We start from the raw sequence: 21,647 nt of genomic DNA on the forward strand, positions 1-21,647 counted from the left end.
CACCTGATATGAGCTGCCACTACAGAAAATATTTCAGTGGAGACTCTGGGAGTGGTAGCTAGTCCGAAGGGAAGTGCCCCATATTGGAAATGGTTGGCACCCACCATAAATCTGAGAAAAAGGTTTTGGGCAAGATGAATGTCAACATGGAAGTAAGCATCCTTCATATGGAGCACCATGAAATACATGCCTTTTTCTAGGGATGAAATTATCGCTGCCATTGTGACCATGCAAAATTTGAGATGCGGATGAAGCGATTGAGGTAGCAGAGGTTGAGGATTGGTCCCCAACCACCTTTCTTCTTGGGGATTACGAAGTAAATTGAGTTGAATCCTGTTCCTTGATATTGTAGAGAAACACATTCTATTGCTCCCCATTGTAATAAGGGATTCACCTCCTGGATGAGGATTACTGTCATGAGAGTGGTCCCCAAGACGGATGGAAAGGGTTTTTTTGGAGGAGACAGAGTGACAAATTTGATCACATAGCCATGGCAGATGACATTCACCACCCATTTGTCCACTATTATTGCATCCCAGACTTGGTAAAAGAGTGCTAAGCACACCCCAAAAGGAAGAGAGGGGTCAACAAGATGTTAAGCTCTGTGATTGGCAGCTCCCGAGCTCACGTCAAAACTACCTCGGCCTGAGGTTGGGTTTGTGATGAGGAAGCCAGCAGGAGCTGGAGGGGGTGAGACACCTCGAGATCTCTGAGTTTTCTGGCGTTTTTGCAGAGATTTGTATAGTCTCCGGTGATAGAACTGGGGAGACCCGTACCTATGTGTAAATGACGGGCGGTTTAACTTTCATTTTGGGGCAGGAGTTCATATGTCCTAAGAGCGGAGGGTAGCCCTAGAGTCCTTCAATGTACATAAGGACTCATCTGTCTTTTGGTTGAAAAGATGGAATTCTTCAAAGGCAAGGTCCTTGATTTTTATTCCAATGCCAACCAAATACTACTCAATAGTAAAAAAAAATAACCTAAATTCTATCATGAACTACTTACTCCACAACTAATCATAGTAACAGTTCATTTAAACTACAATTTGTGAAGAAAAAGGATGACAACTAAGGAGAATGGTTCCATGACCATTTTTCACAGGCAAGGAGAAAGGAATCATGGACAGCTAAATAGAAGTGTTCTCTTACTGATGTTTGGAACATTCAGATCTGAAGTCTAACTTTAGGTCCATCATAATGGTTTGTAACTCAGTGTTTCCATTACCTGTGAGCCATAGTTCACAATTCCTAGAATGAAGATCTGCAGAGGCAATTTCATTAAGAAAAAAGCTGGTTGTGTTTTCTTCTATACCAACAACCCTTGCTCAAAATAATTATTTGTTTTACCTAAATAAATAAACTCCCCCTGGGGATCATTAACTAAATTAACTTATTTATCAATCACTTATTTCAAGTATTAGAAAGGGTTTTTGCAAATATTTTTCCTCATTTAATTTACATTCTTAAAAGTGGCATACTTGACGCTTAGTTGATGAAAGTGATGTTTTATAAACAGGGATTTCTGAAGCTATCTTAAATAAGAATTTCAGAAGAGGATAAATAGCCTGGTATTTTAGAACGTAACTATCAAGTTTATGATGCCAAGCACAATTTATTCAAATTAGGTAATTATTTTTCACATTATGCTGGAAAACTCCTTTAGATATTTACATTATGGTAGAGCTAAAAAGCCACAACAGAATGGGGACCCACTGCACTAGATACTTTAGAAAAACAGTTAAACATGGTCTCTCATCCCAGAAGACTTACTAATTGAAGGTAAGATTCAACAAGTATAACAAACAATAGGACGGAAAAATGATGGTAACAGTAGTGAAATAGTTACATAAACCAACTAGACTAAAAAGATTGTGTTTTTATTCTGTATAAAACAATTTTCTTTTTAAAATTATTCTCATTAGTTTTTACTTTACTTGTTATATTACTACTCTCTTTTCTTGGTGCCAAGAGTCCTGCATATTGAAATTCACAATGACACTCCATGGTGAACTGGAGTCTACTTTGGGCCTTCTTCACAGTTGTATCTATTGTATTTTTTTTCGTCAGCATTTGCCATCCCTGAATAAATTCATTGTTAGAAATATCAAGATCTTCCTTTGCCTTCTTTTCCATTATTGCTCTCCAATGACTATTTGCTCCCACTCCAATACCTCCATACTCTCTTTCTATTTACATTAGATGGCAAATTATTTAATGCAATAATTTTGTTTGAATAATGCAAGACATATATAAATAATGTGGGCTGACACATATGAAGGGGCCTAAGAGACTTAGGCAACCAACTCCTATTGCAAATCAACAATCCCAATTTAACGTGTAACTCTTTTGTTGGGTAAATGGTTATTTTTTAACTTTGATTTTCAGAAGATGCTGATATAATTTAAAGACAAAGGAAAATTTTGCATCACTTAAAGAGTCCAGTTTGGCCCAACCATTCTAAGGGAACAGAGAACTTATGCTTCTGTAATTTTATCTCAGAAAACCAAATTTAACAGGTTTACTATCACTCTGGAGAACAAATTATGCAAGTTGATAAGATTTGATGTCTATTTAGTCTAATTTTCGTTAGTACAAGATCAATTTTAAATGTTAAATATAGACATATGCAACGCACCACTTTATATAGTCTTACCTTACAATAGGTAGCTTGGTGAATGGCACTGGGGGTAATCTCAAACCTTCTGGAAGTGTGATGAACTCCATTGTGCCAGGACATTTTGATGTGTAGTTTTCTAAGCTTTGTGTTACATCTTTCTTTTCTGAAGGAGAATAAGAGATCTCAATTGAGTTGCAACACCTAAGCAAAACAGGTTGAGTTAACAATGAAGTTATCTTAAGAGAAGATTACTCACCCTGTGCAGTAAACTAAGGTTCTTTGAGATGGTGTCCCTGTCGGTGCTCCACTTCAGGTGTTGGTGTGTCCCTACACCTTTGTTTGGAGAATTTCAGCGGCAGTGCTCGTCTGGGTTGAGCATGTGCTCTCCCCATCTCACGACGTTGTTAGTTCCTATCTAGGACCACATGACCAAACCCCACTCAGTTACTTCTCCACCCTGCGTCCATAGATTGAACTCTGAAATCAAGGGGATGAGGGTGGGTAGTGGAGCATCCACAGGTTGAGCCCAGCAAATCCGCAGGTATCTGCTTTATATTCACAGACCACTTTTTGTGGCTGGTGGATCAAATGAGGATCTCAAAGATGGGGAAGCAGTTGTCTGCAGCTCATAGCTAAGGATGCAATTTGGTCACGGAGCTCAGAGATTCCGTGACTTTCCAGGACCTCCGTGATTTCTGGGACTGGCTGCTGATCAGCTGTTTGGCGGAGGCCCAGGCCAAATAGCTGATCAGCGTCAGGGAGCTGGCCACCAAACAGTTGACTGGAGGCCACAGGGCTGGTGCAGGTGCAAATGCAGATACACACAAAAGACAGAATGTGGATCGCGGGTCGGATACAAATTTATTCTGGCAGATATGGATGAGATGCGGATCCACATTTTTGTATCCACGCAGTGCTCTACCCACAGGGACAGCATCTCGAACAACCTCAATTACTGCACAGAGTAAGTAACCTTCTCTTCTTTGAGGAATGTTCCTGTGGGTGCTCCACTTCAGATGACTGTCACGCAGTCCCCCTCAGTGGGCAAAAGGGGCTTAGGAGTTGCGTGGGTAATCGATGACAGTACAATAAATCCTACCAATGAAACCAATCCCGACATCTGATCTATCACAGTGTTTTTGTAAACGTGTGTGGATGCCCTGGTGGCCACGATCAGTATGTTGTTGAGAAAAGCTACAGAGATTGATAATGACCTGGTAGAGTGGGTTCGAATCTCTGGTGGGGGTTGTATATCCTGCTGTTGGTAACACAGGTGAATACACCCAGAAATCCATTTGGACAGTCTCTGCTTGGAAAAGGTGAAACCTTTAGATTGTGCCCAAGTTGAAATAAAAAGTCTCTGACTTTCTGAAGGTTTTGGTTCTCTCAAGATAGAACGCTAGTGCATGTCTGACGTCCACCGTACATAATATCGATTCCTGTTTGCTCCCATGAGGTTGGGGGAAGAACAAGGGAAGATGGATTTGTGGGGTCAAGTGGAATGAAGAGAGTACTTTAGGTAAAAATTCTGGATGAAGTCTTAGGGTGACTCTGTCCTTGAAAAAGATGACAGCTGGTGGGTGCACCATGAGAGTACCTAACTCTCCCATTTGTCAGGCAGATGTAATAGCAACTAAGAATGCCACCTTCATTGACAGATGAGTTAGCAGGCATGTTGCTAATGGTTTGAATGGGGCTCTGGTAAGGCAGCATAGTACCAAGTTCAAGTCCCAAGGTTAGGTGAGTACTCGTATTTCAGAGTAGATGCCTCTGATACCCCTAAGAAAAAATGTGGTGATCAGGATGGGCAAATATCAACACCCCGTCCACCTTGTGGTGAAAAGCAGTAATAGTGGTGAGGTATAATGTAAGCAAGCTAAGGGATAGGGTGGAGTTCTTTAGTTCTAGCATGTATTCTAAAATCATCAATAAGGGGGCAGGGTAACAGGCCTGGCTAGTTTGTTTTGGCACCAGATGGCAAATCTCTTCCATTCGTGCAGGTAAGTATTATGTGTGGTTGTCCGCCTACTGTTCACTAAAACATCTTTCACCTGTTCCAAGCAGGTCAATTTGTCATGCTGGAGCCATACAGGAGCCATGCTCTCAGGTGAAGCCTCTCCAGGTTTGGGTGGTAAATGGCATTTTGCGATAGAAATTTCAGCAAGAGTGGAAGAATGCGTGGTGCACATACCAGGAATCTCAACAGATACGAATACCAAGTTTGTCTTGGCCACATGAGGGCTATCAGAATGACTTTGGCCTTGTCATCTCTTATTTTGTGTATTACTCTTGATAGCAGGGGGATGGGGAAAACACACACAGCAGAGGCATGTCCCATTTGAGAAGAAAGGCATCACCCAAGGATCGGGAGCCCAACACTGCTCTTGAGCAAAACTGCAGGCATCTGTAATTCTGATAGGTCACGAAGAGATCTACAGATGGATTATCCCAATGTGTGAATATGCTCATGTTGTTTAGCTCCCACTTGTAGTCCTGAAAGAATTCCCTGCTTAATGTATCCGCCATGCTGTTTTGGCATCCTGGGAGATACGAGGCTGATATGTTGACATTGTGTCAGATACATCAGTTCTATAGTTTCATGGCTTCAGTTCATAGGTAGTGCGACCTTGTTCCTCCCTGTTGGTTTATATAGAACATGCAGGCAATGCTGTCCGTCATGACCTATATGGTCTAATTCGTGATCAATGGCAGAAAGTGCAAGCATATATTGTGAACTGCACACAGTTCCAGGAGATTTGTGTGTAATTGTCTCAGGGGGAGACCATCTTCCCTGAATTGTGTGATCCTGTAGATGAGCTCTCCAGCCCATCAAGGAGGCATCTGTTGTAAGAATCTTTGAAGGTGGAGTTTGTGTAAAAGACTCCTATACACATAACATTGGGTTGCATCCACCAGTCTAGCAAGTCCTTGACTTTGATCAGCATTACAAGGCATCTGTTTAGGCAGTGTTTCTGTGGTATATATACAGTTCTTAAGCAGCCCTCAAGGCAGAGCATTTGAAGACACACATGTTGTATCATGAATGTGGTGGCTGCCAAATAGCCTTATGGTTACAGGCAGGTCCGTGCCAATATCTGTGGACTGCTCAGTACAGTGGAGATCAGATTGACTATACTGAGGAATCTGGTTGGTGGTAGTGACGCTTTAGTTTCTAGAGCATCACGCTGCGCCCTGATGAAGTCCAGCTTCTGCACGGGTGTCAGTGATGATTTTGTATGTTTAATTATAATCCCAGATGCAAGAAGAGGGTGATTTGCCCTGTGTGTAATGTTTATGACATCTGTCCAGGTGGGTGCTTTTAACAAGCAATCGTCCATGCAGGGAAAAACTGTCACACCCTGTTTGCGGAGGTGTGCTATCACTACCACAAAAACTTTGGAAAACATGCATGCTGCTGTATAAAGGCCAAAGGGCAAACTTTGTATTGATAATGTTCCATCCCCAGAGTATACCTTAGGAACTCCTGTGCGCGGGATGTATAATTATGTGAAAACAGGCGTCTTGGAGGTCGAGGGCTGACAACCAGTTCCCCTGTTCCAGTGCTAGTATTATTGTTGGTCATGTGACCATCCTAAATCATTGGACCCTTGTGAATTTGTTGAGTTACCTGAGGCTTAGAAGTAGTGGGATTCCTCCCTTCACTCTGTGTTGTTATGGTACTGGTTCCACGGCATCCAGATGTAGGAGATGGTTTACTTCTTGCCATAGGTGTTTGTGAGAGGGGACATCCTCCATGAAGAGGGAACAGGAGGGAGAGTGAGTTGGGAGAATGGATATGAATGGTATCGTATAGCCTGAATGGATTTCTAGAACCCATTTGTCCATGGTGATGGATTGGCATGCTGGGTGGAAAGGGGCCAACACTATCCAAAACAGGAGATGGTTAGTGATGGTATCAGCACTGAAGAATGGGGGAGGTCTCTCAGGCCCTTGACCAAACCCTCAATATTGTTGTTTTGAAGAGGGTTGGTGAGATGTCGATGACTGAGTTGGAGACTAGCGACACTTTGGAGACTTCTGTCTGTGTTTCGTAGCGCCTCTGTTGTGAGGCATACAGGACACACCTAGGTCCACCGTTGTGTATGGTGGTGGCATTATGGCCTCCTCCAGGGACAAAGAAGAAATATTGGTTACTGGTGTCATGTCCTGTTCCATGACCTCCTCTTATTCTTCAAATTGCTCCTCAGGAGGCTCTGAAGGTGCAGTTACTATGGGTGGTGGGAGAGATCTAACCCTCTCCTTGTATGGGCATGGGAATCTGGGGTACTGACTCCTGTATGACCCCAGGGTCCCATTAGACCACTGAGTGGGGAATGGCATAGGCAATGGCATCCACTGGGGGGCCATACCAGGTCTCTTGTCAGCTCTGTGATGAGCTTTAGGCTGCTCAGGTGGATCCAATGCTGTAGTAGGTTGGATGGGAGAGGAATGATGAGATGAAAAAAGACACCCTCCTATTCAGTATCTCCTTCCTCGTGGGTTGACACAATGCTGTGCATGTCAGAGAAACATCACTGCAAAAGAGGATTCCAGCATCAATCAAACATGCAGGTCCACATGATGTAGGAAAAGGTGTAATGCCAACTGTTTTGGTACCAAGATGGTCGATACCGACAATGCTGTTGTAGTCGCGGCTGACAGTGCCGACAACTGAGAGGTTTGTGCTATTGGGACAGGAGGTGATGCCATAGCCTGTGTGGAGCATCTCAGTGCCTCACCTTTAGGCAGCAATGTCAGGGCTGTAGAGAAGAGATAGTTTTCTGTTTGCCCCTCGACGCCAAGCCTGACCACTTGGGATCATTAGCTTTCACTGTACGCGTGGTACCAGAGAATCCCGTGCCTCGTAAATACTCAGCTGCGGTGCAGTCGATACAGAGGATGTAGAGCAGGCCAAAGACTGCTTCATTTCTGGCAGCTTCTTGAGGGGAGAAATCAAAGCTCTTTTCCTCTCTACCTTTTTGGAAAAGTGAGCCTTCCAATGTGAGGCAGGTGAAGTCACTGGAGACCACTGTCCAGAAGAGGCCTGCAGACCAGGATCAGATGCCAGGTGCAGAGACATCTCCATTACTATAAGTTTGAGAGGTAGGTCTTTATTCTTCCTGGAGTGAGGCTTTAGGTTGGTGTAGTCAGAGCACTTTTGAGGAACGTGTCTCCCTCCCAGGTACTGGACACACAGAGTGTCCATCCGAGACCAGGATCGCCTCTCAGCAGGAAAGGCAGTGCTTGAGGCCCAGTGAACTGGCATGGCACAAATTATAGTGGTTCATCCCTATATTTCCACTGTGCTTCACCGACAGGAAATGCGTTCCCATCGACGCAGTACTCTGCTTTTTGGGGAGGTGGTTTTATTACATCAACTTCCGGATCAATTGAACGTGTCTTCACTGCTGCTCAATAGAACCGGAAAAAAATCGATCTGACAGCAGCGAATTTGCCGCCGTCAGTGTATATATAGCCTAAGTATAGCTCTAAGTCTTAATACTGCTGGGAGCTCCATCTCAGGCAGAGGACAGTTGAGAAGGAAATGAGGGGGGCCTGGTCACGTGGTGCTAGATGGGGCTGACAACGGCACGAGACGGAAAGAACATGTGTGACCCAGACAAGCACTGCTGCTGAAATTCTCCAATCAAAGGCACAGGGACACACCAACACCTAAAGTGGAGCACCCACAGGGAAACTCCTGGAAGAAGAACTTAGATTTTACTTGCTTTAGCACATATGGTCAAACCCATGACGATACTGGAATACCAACATTTTTATTTAATTTCATTTGCTTTTTTAAAGTCCTTATACAGCAGATGCACCAGAAGCCTCACTGCATAAACTAAAAGATGTGTCATATTAACACACAGCATCAACTGCATTCTGATTAATTCCTACCTAAATAAAAGTTTGCAAAGTAAAAACCATACCAGTAGTAATGATTAGTAAAATAAGTCGACTAATTAATTGCTTACTAGAGAAATTCCCAACATTTTTGCTGTACATACATCATAATTTTTCAAACTTCAATTTATATGTAGTTTTCTATGCTGGTTTTCCCCTTTTTCAAAACAGTCAGAGCAATTATTACAACTCATCTACTAAGTCAACACATACAGGATCAATAACTTCAAGAACAATTTATTTAATCTGTTCACAGAATGATGCTCAGAGTAAACTATCGCTATAGATCAGTAGTCAATTACAACATCCACATAGACAAAGAAACGGGTCATCGGTTTCATTGATACTTTGTGTTAAAACTATAGTGAATTTATTTTTAAAATTATAAATGGTCCTAATTTGAAAGCAGCCAATGAGATCAAGTTTTACTTCTGTTTTTTGTTTGATTAACAAAGCATAAAAGCAGGTAACTTAAATATCAAGTATCAAATCAATGTTAATTGACACAAACTTAAGTTAAATAATTTGGATGACTTATTTTGTATACAGAGTATATTATAGCAATGATGTGTCATATGAACTCTTTAAATGTAGCTAACCATACTGTTCAGTTATTTTCACACTTAAGTATTACAGCCATTTCAAAACAAATTTTGGGTTTGCAAACAACTATTTGGTTCACCATTAAGGACCTGAATGCAAGATTCTGTATTTCTCCTGTAATAGCAGATGCTATCATTAACACTGAAACAGTACATAGAGCTGTATTCCCTATGTAACAACTCTTGCATTAAAAACATAGAAAAAGGCCTAAAATCAGGACTTGGTGAATATGGTAGGAAAAGGATATGATTTTCCATTATTTTGATGTATAATGTAATAGTCCTTTTTTAAAACTCCACACATGTTCTATTAGTAACTTGGATCCTGATTTATCATTTTGTTTCTAGAAGAGAGATCTCAAAGGAGAGGAAGAGAGGTAAAAGAAAGGGAAAGAAAAATTATAAGAAAAAATGCTGCCTTCTGAAGAATACATTCAGAGATTGGAAGTTGAAAAGAAGAATGCATTACCAAGATTCTGAACAACAAACACTTAAGATAATATGCCAACCATCTAAAAGATAAGAAAATGAACTTTTTCCTAAATGTACCTGGGAATAAAACTAGAAAGAGGAAAGGGCAGAGAAGGTGTCAGATTTTGCTTACTTTTCAAACTCTGTTTAAAGATCATTTGAGATGCATCATACAGAATTCTGAAAAAAAAAATCTTCCAATAAATCCAGAAACAGTATCTATATTTATTTTCTATTATTTATATTTGGATAAAAAGGACCTTTTTTACTTAACCGATATTTGTCCCTGTTGATTCTTCCGTAGTTAAATAATCCTCTATTAAATTCCACAGAAAATTTTTGTGATGTCACAAGGAAACAAGAACCCAACACCAGAAACGGCTTAAACTACAGAAGATAGTATTTTACATAAACATATCAATTTCCTTTAACATACCCAAGTAACTTATAAGAAATACACAAAATATATCGAGATACCAGTTCTACATAGAATTTTCTCCTAAGTTTTCCCAAAAGAGTTAACTGGTCATATTAGTCCACATCAAAAAATTGTTTTCATTATTTTGAAGCATATTGCCTAAAAAGAGTACAATTTAGGCATATTTATACCACTTGAAAGGAATTTCACATATATCTTCAACTTACTATGCCTTTCCCCATGATCCATTTGGAAAGTGAAGGGAACTGATCAATCCCCAAATTACTAGTCTGTCAAAATATTCTTTGCATTGCAGTAACATCTAGGAGATCTCAATCGGGTATTAAGGCCCCACTGTGCTAGGCACTATACAGAGACCATTCTGCCTTGAAGTGTTTAATCTAATTAAGTTATCCCCACTACAAATTAAATAAACCTATCCTGGAAACAGTACAAATTATTTTGTTTATTTTTTGGGGAAAGAAGCTTGATGGGGGCACGCTAGAGTGGTGTTTCTCCTAATAATTAAGACTATTCATACTGAACATTTTAAAAGTCATCTTCAACAGGAAAATAAAGAAAGCTAAATAATAAGCAAGTGAGGAGCCTTATAAAAATACTGTTGATATTGAAATGGGAAGAATAATGAAATAGTTAAAAAGAATGACCACAGAGTGGACATGTAGCTCTGTGGCCATCATCTGCCTACAGTTCCCCTTTAAGAACTCACTCAGTTTCCAGTCCCCTTCTCAGCCCCAAATCCTTTAATCACTCTTCACTAGGCTGACATCAGAGTTTGTCAAAAACAGAACTCAAAAGAAACATCCCAAAACAAACAAAGTCTTTCATCAGTTTCCACTTCACACAGTCTCCTGTTTCCTGGACTTCCCCCTCAGCTTACTTCCAGGATCCTTGCTTCTGGCAGCCCCCACTACTTCTCTCTACCAAACTACCTCTTCAATTTCCTGCTGCCTTTTAAATTTGAATCCCTGGATTCATCTCAGGTAGGGCTCACCTTGTAATAAGAGCTGGCTTACAAGTCCAGCACACCATTAAAATCTCAAAATATGCCACTCCATAATGAGTGTGCTACCACTACCTCAGATTCTAATTACAGGAAGATGCATACAGTAATTGCAGTTAGAGGAGATAGATACTGAGTGTGGGACTCACCATGAAATCAGTCATTCCCAATGTAATGCAAGTTAAGGTATTAAGGAGATTAGCAAATCATCTTAAAGTGCCCTAGGGTACAGGAAATCAATGTTTAAATCTCCAGAGTTTTGTTTTTTTGTTTTTTTTTTAAATAATTGATTTAGATCAAACAATTTTGTAAAACTAATTAGAAAATGTGTGCGCTAATAAATTTTAAACTAAAGTTGTAATGAACTAAATTATAAATGCTTTTTAAAAGACAATATTGGGTTGAGTACCTCATTTGAATTTTAAAAAATTACTATAGAAAAAATAAAATGAAAATTAATGCCCTGATCCAGGCAACCATATAGGCATGGATGTCACTTCGTTAACATGAAAAGTGGGACTACCTATGTGCTTAACTTAAGTAGGTAAGTATTTGCAGCACCATGGTTACAATTACGTTTTTGTTAAAAACGTCTCAATGGCATAAAATTTTCTGTCACTTCAAAAAACCATCAGTGTTAATAATGAAAAGTCATATAGGCATTCAACACATTAAGAACATTATTGTGAACTTTTTTATACAGTCTCCTAAATTAGTCCCCTACACCCATATTTACACACAATGCTGGAACTATCATATGCACCTAAATGACATATACACAAAGTCCAGTGACTTTGAACTGCAAACCTGATGCAAGAGTTTAGCTTCAAAGAATTTCAATTTTCCTGACTTGCAGAAGTTCAATATATTGGAAAGTAAAGTGTTGGCTGCAAATACAACAGAGGCCATTGCTCTCACAGAGTCTTAATGAGACCTTGGACCAGTCCTTTTCAGCATGAATGAGCAATTTAAGTGTGAAATTTCTCAGTAGAAAAAGTTAATGTGAAATCTGAAATTCTACTAACTACTGGGAAACTGAAGAAAAGTCCAAAACACCCACTTCAGCAATTTCATACCATAAGGTGAAGAACTAGCAACATGTAAATAAAGAATAGAAAAAAAATTTAAATTACAAAAATTATTTTTAAATCACATTTTTTATCCATTTTCATATACCACTGATGATAATTAATGGAAATAACTGTGAGGATTTAAGAATGGAGAGAAAAAAATGTTTTTTTTTATGGATTCGTACTATTATCCTCACAGTTATATCCCAACAGTCTACTTTTATCCTCAGTACACTAAAATAAAACAAACAAAAATACTAAGTGGTAAAAAAATCTTTAGACTATCTTCTAGGTTAACCATTAATAATAAAGATCAGAAGAGCAAATTTTGTCTGTGCAGGAGACAAATGGTGTCTCCAGGAGCGGTCTGGGATTGTGGAATGAACTTGCCCAGGAATTAAGGAACAGCACAAACCTCACTGCTTCCTACTCCACATGCAATACAGATTCCTTTGACTTTGCTTTCTCTAACAAGCATATCGCAACAGGTATATCTCTTAGAATTTTTTTAGGGGGTCAACAAATGGGGACAAAGGTGATCCAGGAGATATAGCATACTAGAATTTACAGAAAGCCTTTGACAAGGTCCATCACCAAAGGCTCTTACGCCACGTAGGCAGTCATGGGATAAGAGACGGTCCTCTCATGGATTAATAACTGGTTAAAAGATAGGAAACAAAGGGTAAGAACAAATGGACAGTTTTCACAGTGGAGATAGCTAAATTATGGGCTCCCCAAGGATCTGTGCAGGGACCAGTGCTGCTACACATATTCATAAATAATCGGGAAGAAGAAGGTAAACACTGAGATACCAAACTTTGCAGACAATACAAAATTACTCCAAATAGTTAAGTTCAAAGCTGACTGCAAAGAGTTAGAAAAGGATCTCACAAAACTGGGTGACCGGGCAACAAAATGGCAGATGCAATTCAGTGTTGATAAATGCAAAGTAATTCACACTGGAAAACAATCCCAACTATACGTACAAAATGATGGGATCTAAATCACCTGTTACCACTCAAGAAAGATCTTGGAATCATCGTGGATAGTTTTCTGAAAATATCTGCTCAATGTACACTGGCAGTCAAAAAAGCTAACAGAATGTTAGGATCCATTAGGAAAGGGAGAGCTAATAAGATAGAAAATATCATAATGCCACTATATATATCCATGGTACTCCCACACCTTGAATGTTGCAAGCACTTCTGGTCACCCAATCTCAAAACAAGTATATTAGAATTGGAAAAGTACAGAGAAGCACAAAAATGATGAAGGGCATGGAACAGCCTCCATATAAGGAGAGATTAATAATACTGGGACTTTTCATCTTGGAAAACAGACAAGGAAGGGGCGCTATGATAGAGGTCTATAAAATTATGATTGGTGTGGAGAAAAAGTGTTATTCATCCCTTCATATAACACAAGAACCCAGGGCCACCCCATAAAATTAATAGGCAGCAAGTTTAAAACAAACATAAGGAAGCACTTTACAAAATGCACAGTCAACTTGTGGAACTCATTGCCAGGGGATGTTGTGAAAGCCAAAAGAATAACTGGTTTAAAAAAAAAAAAAAAGCTAGATAATTTCATGGAGGATAGGTCCATCGATGGCCATTAGCCCAGATTGTCATGGATGTAAACCATGCTCTGGGTGTCCTTAAACCTCTGACTGTCAGAGGCTGGGCCTGAACAATGGGATGGATCACTCAGTAAAGGGGATGGATCACTCAAAGTGCCCTGTTTTGTTCATTCCCTTTGAAGCATCTGGCACCAGCCACTGTCATAAAACAGGACTCTGGGCTATATGGACCACTAGTCTGACCCATTATGGCCACTCTTATGTTCTTTTTACTTATTTATTTTTTTATTTTAAAAAGACACACACTACCAAAACAGAACACTCCACTGCACATACTTCTCCATCTGGGGAGAGGATGAGAGAACAAACAACATACGACATGTGTAGTCATGTAGCTTAATACACTACTGGAAGGAACTCAGACATTACACTGATGAGCATGGTATAAAACTCTACATAGAACATGGCATCTGTTTATAAACTAATCTTGCCAGAAATACAAAATCAGTGGATAACATAAAGCAGTAGATACATTCCCACTGCTAAATTTGTTTTCCTGACTGTGGCCTACCTAATTTCTCAACAACTAGAACCAATTTTTCCCTCAGGCAAGGTGAGTCTATGCAACTTCTCAATGTATCATAAATGAAAATGTGAAAATCATTTATATTATCCACCTCTCTGACTGTTGAGCCTGTCTCAATATCCCTTCTTTGCTTGCTTCCTTCCTATACTCATGTCAGATCACACCACTACCATTCACATCAGACTTGTCTGGCATTTCCCCCAATTGGTCAGGAACCCTCATAGATCACAAAAAACTATTCTACAACACAATTTTGATAACACTGACAACAAAGACGTTGTGAGATGCAATAAGCTTAATTTAAACAAATTTAAGAACATTTCCCAACTAATGACAGAGCATTACAAAAAAATAATATATAGTCTACTGTGTTGCCACGACATATTTTCTAACAATAATTATACTAAAGAATTGGGCCTGCATCCCAAAAAACAAGGTTACTTACCAGTAACTGTTGTTCTTCGAGATGTGTTGCTCATATCCATTCCAATATAGGTGTGTGCGCGCCCCGTGCACAGATTCCCGGAACTTTTTCCCTAGCAAGCCCCGCATGGCCAGCTCAGGCGCCCCCTGGAGTGCCGCGCTCATATCGCGGTATAAAGGGCGCTGCTGGCACCGCGGGTCCCCAGTCCCTTCTTTCTGCCAACTCCGACAGTGGGGACGGGGGTGGGTTTGGAATGGATATGAGCAACACATCTCGAAGAACAACAGTTACTGGTAAGTAACCTTGTTTTCTCTCTTCGAGTGATTGCTCATATGCATTCCAATATAGGTGATTGCGTAGCCGTACCTTGGAGGAGGGTAGGAGTTATCGGTGACCTGCTCTTGACAGCACGGCTCTGCCGAACCCTGCGTCCTCCCTCGCTTGTTCCACGATGGCGTAATGCGACGTGAACGTATGGACTGACGACCAGGTCGCTGCCCTGCAGATGTCCTGCAGGGGAACCCTTTCTAGAAAGGCTGCAGAAGAGGCCTGGGCCCTAGTGGAGTGTGCTCTCACCGGCCCTGGGAGGGGTACTCTTGCCTGCTCATAGCATGCTTTAATGCAGGCAGTAATCCACTTGGAGATGCGCTGGGTGGAGACAGGCAAGCCCTTCATCCTATCCGCCACAGCTACGAAGAGCTGTGTCGACTTCCGGAAAGGCTTGGTCCTCTCGAGATAGAAGGCCAAGGCTCGCCTGACGTCCAGCGAATGCCCCCTCCTTTCCTCCTCCGACCCATGAGGTTTTGGAAAGAACACAGGGAGGAAAATGTCCTGGTTACAGTGGAACTGAGACACCACCTTAGGCATAAAAGCCGGGTGAGGCCTCAGCCGGACCTTATCCTTATAAAAAACCGTGTAGGGGGGCTCCGAGGTTAATGCCCTCAGTTCGGAGACCCTTCTGGCTGAGGTGATAGCCACTAGGAAGGCCACCTTCCATGACAAAAGTAGAAGGGAGCATGTAGCCAAGGGCTCGAATGGATGACCCATCAGCCCGTTAAGGACCAAGTTGAGGTCCCAGGGTGGCACCGGGTCCCGCACCTGAGGGAAAGTCCTCTCCACCCCCTTAAGGAACCTCACCGACATAGGGTGAGAAAACAGGGAGCGGCCCTCCATGGGTTGGTGGAAGGCCGAGATGGCTGCTAGGTGGACCTTGAGGGAGGCCAAAGCCAGGCCCTGCAGTTTAAGCTGCAGTAAGTACTCCAAGATGGCCTGTATAGGTGAGATGCTAGGGTGTAACCCTCTCGCTTCTGCCCACCCCGAAAACCTCCGCCACTTAGCTTTATATGTTACTTGCGTGGACGGCTTCCTGCTGCCCAGGAGGACCTGTTGAACCTGCATGGAACAGGCTCTCTCTCCCTCCGTCAGCCACAAAGTCTCCAGGCGGTGAGGTGGAGGGAGTCCAGGTCGGGGTGCAACAATCTCCCATGGTCCTAGGAGATCAGGTCGCACCGTCTGGGTAGCGGAATCGGTTCGGTGATGGAGAGGTCGAGCAGCATGCTGTACCAATGCTGCCTCGGCCACGCTGGGGCAATCAGGATAATGTCCGCCCTGTCCCTCTTGATTTTGAGGAGGACTTGGGGCAGGAGCGGGACAGGGGGAAAAGCATACATTAAATCCCCTGTCCAGGGAATCAAAAAGGCATCGGACAGAGAGCCCAGCTCGCGATCCCTGAGCGAGCAAAACCTCGGGCATTTCCTGTTCTCCGCTGTAGCGAACAGGTCCAGACGGGGAGTACCCCACCGTTGGAAGAGGCAAGCCACTATGTCCTGGTGTAAGGACCATTCGTGGCGGGGAGAAAAAAATCTGCTGAGGCGGTCTGCCTCGCTGTTTCGTACCCCCGGGAGGTGAGAGGCAGATAAATGAAACCCGTGCCTCACCGCGAAGTCCCAGAGGTGAATGGCTTCCTGGCAGAGTGCCGAGGAACGTGCCCCCCCTTGCCTGTTCATGTAGAACATGGCTGCCGTATTGTCCGTAAGGAATCGGACCACTCTGCCCCTGAGAAAGTGGAGGAAGGCCTTGCAGGCCAATCGGACCGCTCTGAGCTCGCGCACGTTGATGTGCAGAGCTCTCTCCTCCAGTGACCAAAGCCCCTGGGTGCCCTGATCGTGAGAAATGTGGGCTCCCCATCCCCGATCGGATGCGTCTGTGATGAGCGTCACAGATGGGATGAACTCTCTGAAGGGGACGCCCATCATCACTTCCCTCGGGTCCCTCCACCAATCGAGGGATGACAGCACCTGTGGGGGAACCAGGACCATTCTAGTTAGAGAATGCCGGTGTGGTACATACACCGAAGCCAGCCACGCCTGGAGAGGTCTAAGCCTCAATCGTGCCAGTCTCACCACATATGTAGAAGCCACCATATGTCCCAACAGCTGCAGGCAGTGCCTGGCTGTCGTCATGGGGGACAAGTGGAGATCAGATATGATGGCTGCCATCGCCTCAAATCTTGCTTGAGGGAGGAAGGCTCTGGCTTGTACCGCATCTAGCCTGGCTCCAATAAACTCAATACATTGTACCGGAGTGAGTGTGGACTTTTGCTCATTGATAAGCAGCCCCAGTCTAGTGCACAATTCGCGTGTGAGGAACAGACTATGTCTCACATGGGAACTCGACCTCCCCCTGATTAACCAGTCATCCAGGTAGGGGAAGATTTGAACACCTTTACGGCGCAGGTGGGCTACCACCACAGCCATACACTTAGTAAAGACCCTAGGTGCTGAGGAGAGCCCAAAGGGTAGGGACCAAAACTGATAATGGCGTCCCGCTACCACAAACCTCAAAAACCGCCTATGGGCCGGTAATATCGAGATGTGAAAGTATGCATCCTTTAGGTCAAGGGCGGCATACCAATCCCCTGGGTCAAGGACCGGAATGATTGTGGCGAGGGAGACCATACGAAACTTAACCCGCCTAATATACCTATTTAGGCCACGGAGGTCCAGAATGGGCCTAAGGCCTCCCTTCGCCTTGGGGATTAAGAAATACTTAGAATAAAAGCCCCTGCCCTCTTCGGCCAGTGGGACTTCCTCCACTGCCCCCAACGTGAGGAGCGACCCAATCTCCTGCACAAGGAGTTGAACCGAGGCCGGATCCCCAATGGGGGACAGCCGCGGAGGGGTGTTGGGGGGAAAAGCTGTGAGCTGGAGGGAGTACCCCTTAGCAATCACCTCCAGGACCCACCGGTCCGTAGTAATGGCTTCCCAATCCGCAAGGAAAGGGCGAAGCCTATCTGCGAACGGCCGGCCAAGATCCCAGAGAGAAGGAAGAGTACCACCCTCCGGTTCTGGGTCAAAAACGTTTATTCGGATTACCCCCTTTCGAAGGCCCCTGCTGGCCCCTGCAGAGGACCCTTGGCGGCCTCCTCTGCTGGGACCGCGGTAGCGCTCACGACCCCTCCTCTGCTGGGCGGGGCGAGGAGCCGGCCTGGGCGGGGGTGGTGGTTGCCTCTGGGCTTGAGGCCTGGACTGCTGTTTGGAGGCCTGAGGGGTATACAACCCAAGTGACTTCAGGGTGGCCCGAGAGTCCTTGAGTGCGTGGAGTTTGTCGTCTGTCTTCTCCGAGAACAGACCCAGGCCATCAAACGGTAAGTCCTGAATGGCCTGCTGTACCTCCTGGGTGAGGCCAGAAGCCTGAAGCCATGAACAGCGGCGCATCACTATCGCCGAGGCCATAGCCCTGCTGGCTGTGTCCGCCGCGTCACTAGCCGACTGCAGCGCAGCGGTGGCCACAGCCGCCCCTTCCTGGAGGATAGTGGAAAAGTCTGCCTCCTGGTCCGGGGGCAGCTGGGAGGCAAACCTCTGCATAGAGGCCCACAAGTTTTTATTATATTTCCCAAACAGGGCCTGATGGTTCGCTACTCTAAACTGCAGCGCCGCAGTAGAGTAAACCTTCCTCCCAAATAAGTCCAACTTGCGACCCTCCTTGTCCTTGGGCGTGTTACCCTGGTTCCCCTGGCGGTCCCTCTGGTTGGCCGCATCGACCACCAGGGAGCAAGGTGCCGGGTGGTTGTAGAGGAACTCAAATGGTTCCTTGGGGACATAATACTTGCGTTCCACCCCTTGGACGTAGAGGGCAGAGAGGACGGGGTCTGCCAGGGTTTCCTGGCTATCTTCATGACATTGTCATGTACTGGCAAGGTGGCCCGTGAGGGTCCCAGAGAGCTCGAGGGCCCAAAAGGGGGTCCTCCTCCTCGGACATGAGCTTAAACTCCATGCCTAAGTTTTCAGCCGCTCTCTTTAGGAGGTCTTGATGAGCCCTAAAGTCAAACAGGGGCCCCTTACGATCCCTGGCTGCTGCCTCATCAGGCGATGAGGAGGAAGAGAAAGGTAGGGGCGCAGTGGAGGGTCCCTCCCCTGGGTCCGAATCCTCCGACCCTTGCTCCTGAACCTTAGGTGCGGGAGGTACGGGGGGAGCCACCGCCAACTGCAGCGACACTGAGCCCTGGGGCATAGTGGCATTCCAGGGCCCCCAGTACGGCCACTGCCAAGGCCCTTGGGTCCACCCTGGGGCCTGCAGGGAAGGCTGCTGCAGCTGCACAGCCTTCCTGTCCCCAGAGCCCGCCGTGCGTCGTCTATGTTGCCGACGCGTGGAGCGGTCGGGCGAGGACGACGCGGACCGGTGCCGACGTCGGCGGTGCCGGCGATACGAGGAAGACGAGGATGATGACGACGACGTAGCCGACCGGCCTCTGCGGTGAGAGGACTTGCGGTACCGCTTCCCTCCCCGGGACCGAGAGCGGTACCGATGACGGCGACGTAGAGGAGAGTCCCGTCGCCCCGATGTCGGCGTCAGGCCAACCGGTGCTGGGCCCATCATCGGTGCCGGGCCTAACGGTGCCTGGACCATCGGTGCCGGAGCCATCGGTGCTGGAGCCATCGGTGTCTTTGGGCCTTTCGAGACCGACAGTGACCGGGAGCGGTGCCTAGACGGGCTCCGTGCCAAAGAGTGCGAGCCCGAGTTTCGGTCCCTGCTGGCATTGGAGCTGGACACACGGCTCCGGCGACGGACTCGGGACCGCCCACGGTGCCGCGGTGCCGAGTCGCTCGGCGACCTAGAGTCGGAGCTCGGAGGGGAGCCGACGCTCTCCACCCTCCGTGACCGTCTGGAAGGAGACTTGGATTGGGAACGTCTCCAACCACCGAGACCACCCAGCGCGGGTTTGCCTCGAGACGCAGGTCCCTTGTCCCTCGGCCGAGGGGGGGACGGAGGCATAGGCATGGCCATAAGGGCCCGTGCCGCGGTAAATGCCTCCGGCGTCGACGGCCCTTGCGGGTGCACTCCCCCACCCCCAGGAGTCGGGGGAGGCAACCCGCGCGGAGACCCCGGTGCCGGAGTAACCTCTACGGCCCGTGACTGGGGCGTCTCCGTGCTCCCGCCGCCCTGCGAGGGCCGGGGGGAGATCTCCGGTGCGGCCGAGGGCCGTGCCGACTTCTTGGGACCCTTGGAGGCCTTCTGCGGTGCCGAAAGCGGTGCCGGTGGGGGGCGCTCCGCACCGACGACACACTCAGTGCCGACGGAGACCGGGACGGTTCAGAGGCTGGACGGAGCGCCGACTCCATAAGTATTGCCTTTAGCCTCGCATCCCTCTCCTTTTGGGTGCGAGGCTTAAAGGACTTGCAGATTCTGCACTTGTCTCGACGGTGTTCTTCCCCAAGGCACCGGAGACAACGGTCATGCGGGTCACTGATCGGAAAGGCTTTGGTGCACAAGACACAGTTCTTAAAGCCAGTGGAGCCCGGCATGACTCCTGAAGGAGGAACCCCGTCCGGGGTTCAGACTTAACACTAAACTATAAACTAACTAACTCTATAAACACTCTAAACAACAACTTTGAAAAACAGTCAAACAACTAGTGAATGAGCTACTTGCACGCAGCAAGAGGCGATAGTTCCAGCAACCGTCACAGGCGGAAAGAAGGAACTGGGGACCCGCGGTGCCAGCAGCGCCCTTTATACCGCGATATGAGCGCGGCACTCCAGGGGGCGCCTGAGCTGGCCATGCGGGGCTTGCTAGGGAAAAAGTTCCGGGAATCTGTGCACGGGGCGCGCACACACCTATATTGGAATGCATATGAGCAATCACTCGAAGATAGAATAGATTTTTGTTACTTTTACACCATTATAATTAACTAGTTGCCATTAGAAAGACAAAGTTATGCAAAAACAAGTTGCATACACTTTCATTCCAGCACATTAACAGTGTCAGCTAAGTCATTTTTTTACTTTCACTCATAAATTAATTAAAACATTTTACCATTGTTTTATGAACACAGTAAAAGGTGAACTTCAGTAACAGATACTTTTTTCCTGAAACACATGCACATATAGTACACCATATGACAATGGAGAATTTTAGCCAAATAACTTGGCTTGGCCCAAAACCAACTATAACAGCATCAAGGACAGTCTTGTGTTCTGTGTTTGTACAGCACTGAGCACAATAGGGTTGTAGTCCTTGACTGGGGCTCTTATGAGCTGCAGTAGTAAGTGGTTTTAAAACAAAGCTGTCTTTGTTGCATAAAAACTACTGTGACAGAGATGGCAATTTCCTTGACAAATACATCCCCTCAGTTATGCAAGAACTCAGCTTTTTGAAGCTTTGTGCTTAGGAGGTACCTTTATCTGCTGATCACTTGTTACATGAGGAACAGATCAAGGCCCAAACTGTATAAAGGAGTAACTCAGATTCCTGGTGGTAATTGTTCTGAGCCAAGTTGATAATAAACTTGTAACCAGAGAAAACCACTTGGTGGGGTAGGAAGGACTGACTCCTACCAGAGTCCAAGGCTGGAGTTGGAGTGACCTCTGGTTTGCTTATTCACATGCATGCATGTTTTCTCTCTGTAGCCAATTAGTTCATTTTTATCATTTAATTGCATATCTATTGTT

General features: G+C 45.2%; 1 protein-coding gene across 3 annotated transcripts in view; it reads right to left on the bottom strand.

Annotated features, from left to right (window-relative positions):
- TRAPPC9 (trafficking protein particle complex subunit 9) overlaps nt 1-21,647 on the bottom strand; it is a 420,270-nt gene that overhangs the window by 327,698 nt on the left and 70,925 nt on the right. For 2 of the 3 annotated variants that reach the window (XM_067558311.1, XM_067558313.1), the window contains exon 10: nt 2,653-2,779. The exons of the other annotated variant lie outside the window; for it this stretch is intronic. In XM_067558311.1, coding sequence (XP_067414412.1) covers nt 2,653-2,779 — 127 coding nt within the window. The remainder of the gene's footprint in view (nt 1-2,652; nt 2,780-21,647) is intronic. 3 annotated transcript variants of the gene reach the window in all.

This window comes from Emydura macquarii, unplaced genomic scaffold (assembly GCF_026122565.2).
Source record: "Emydura macquarii macquarii isolate MOO-44397 ecotype Brisbane River unplaced genomic scaffold, CSIRO-AGI_Emac_v2 contig_1947, whole genome shotgun sequence".
In the NCBI taxonomy this organism is placed as follows: domain Eukaryota; kingdom Metazoa; phylum Chordata; order Testudines; family Chelidae; genus Emydura; species Emydura macquarii.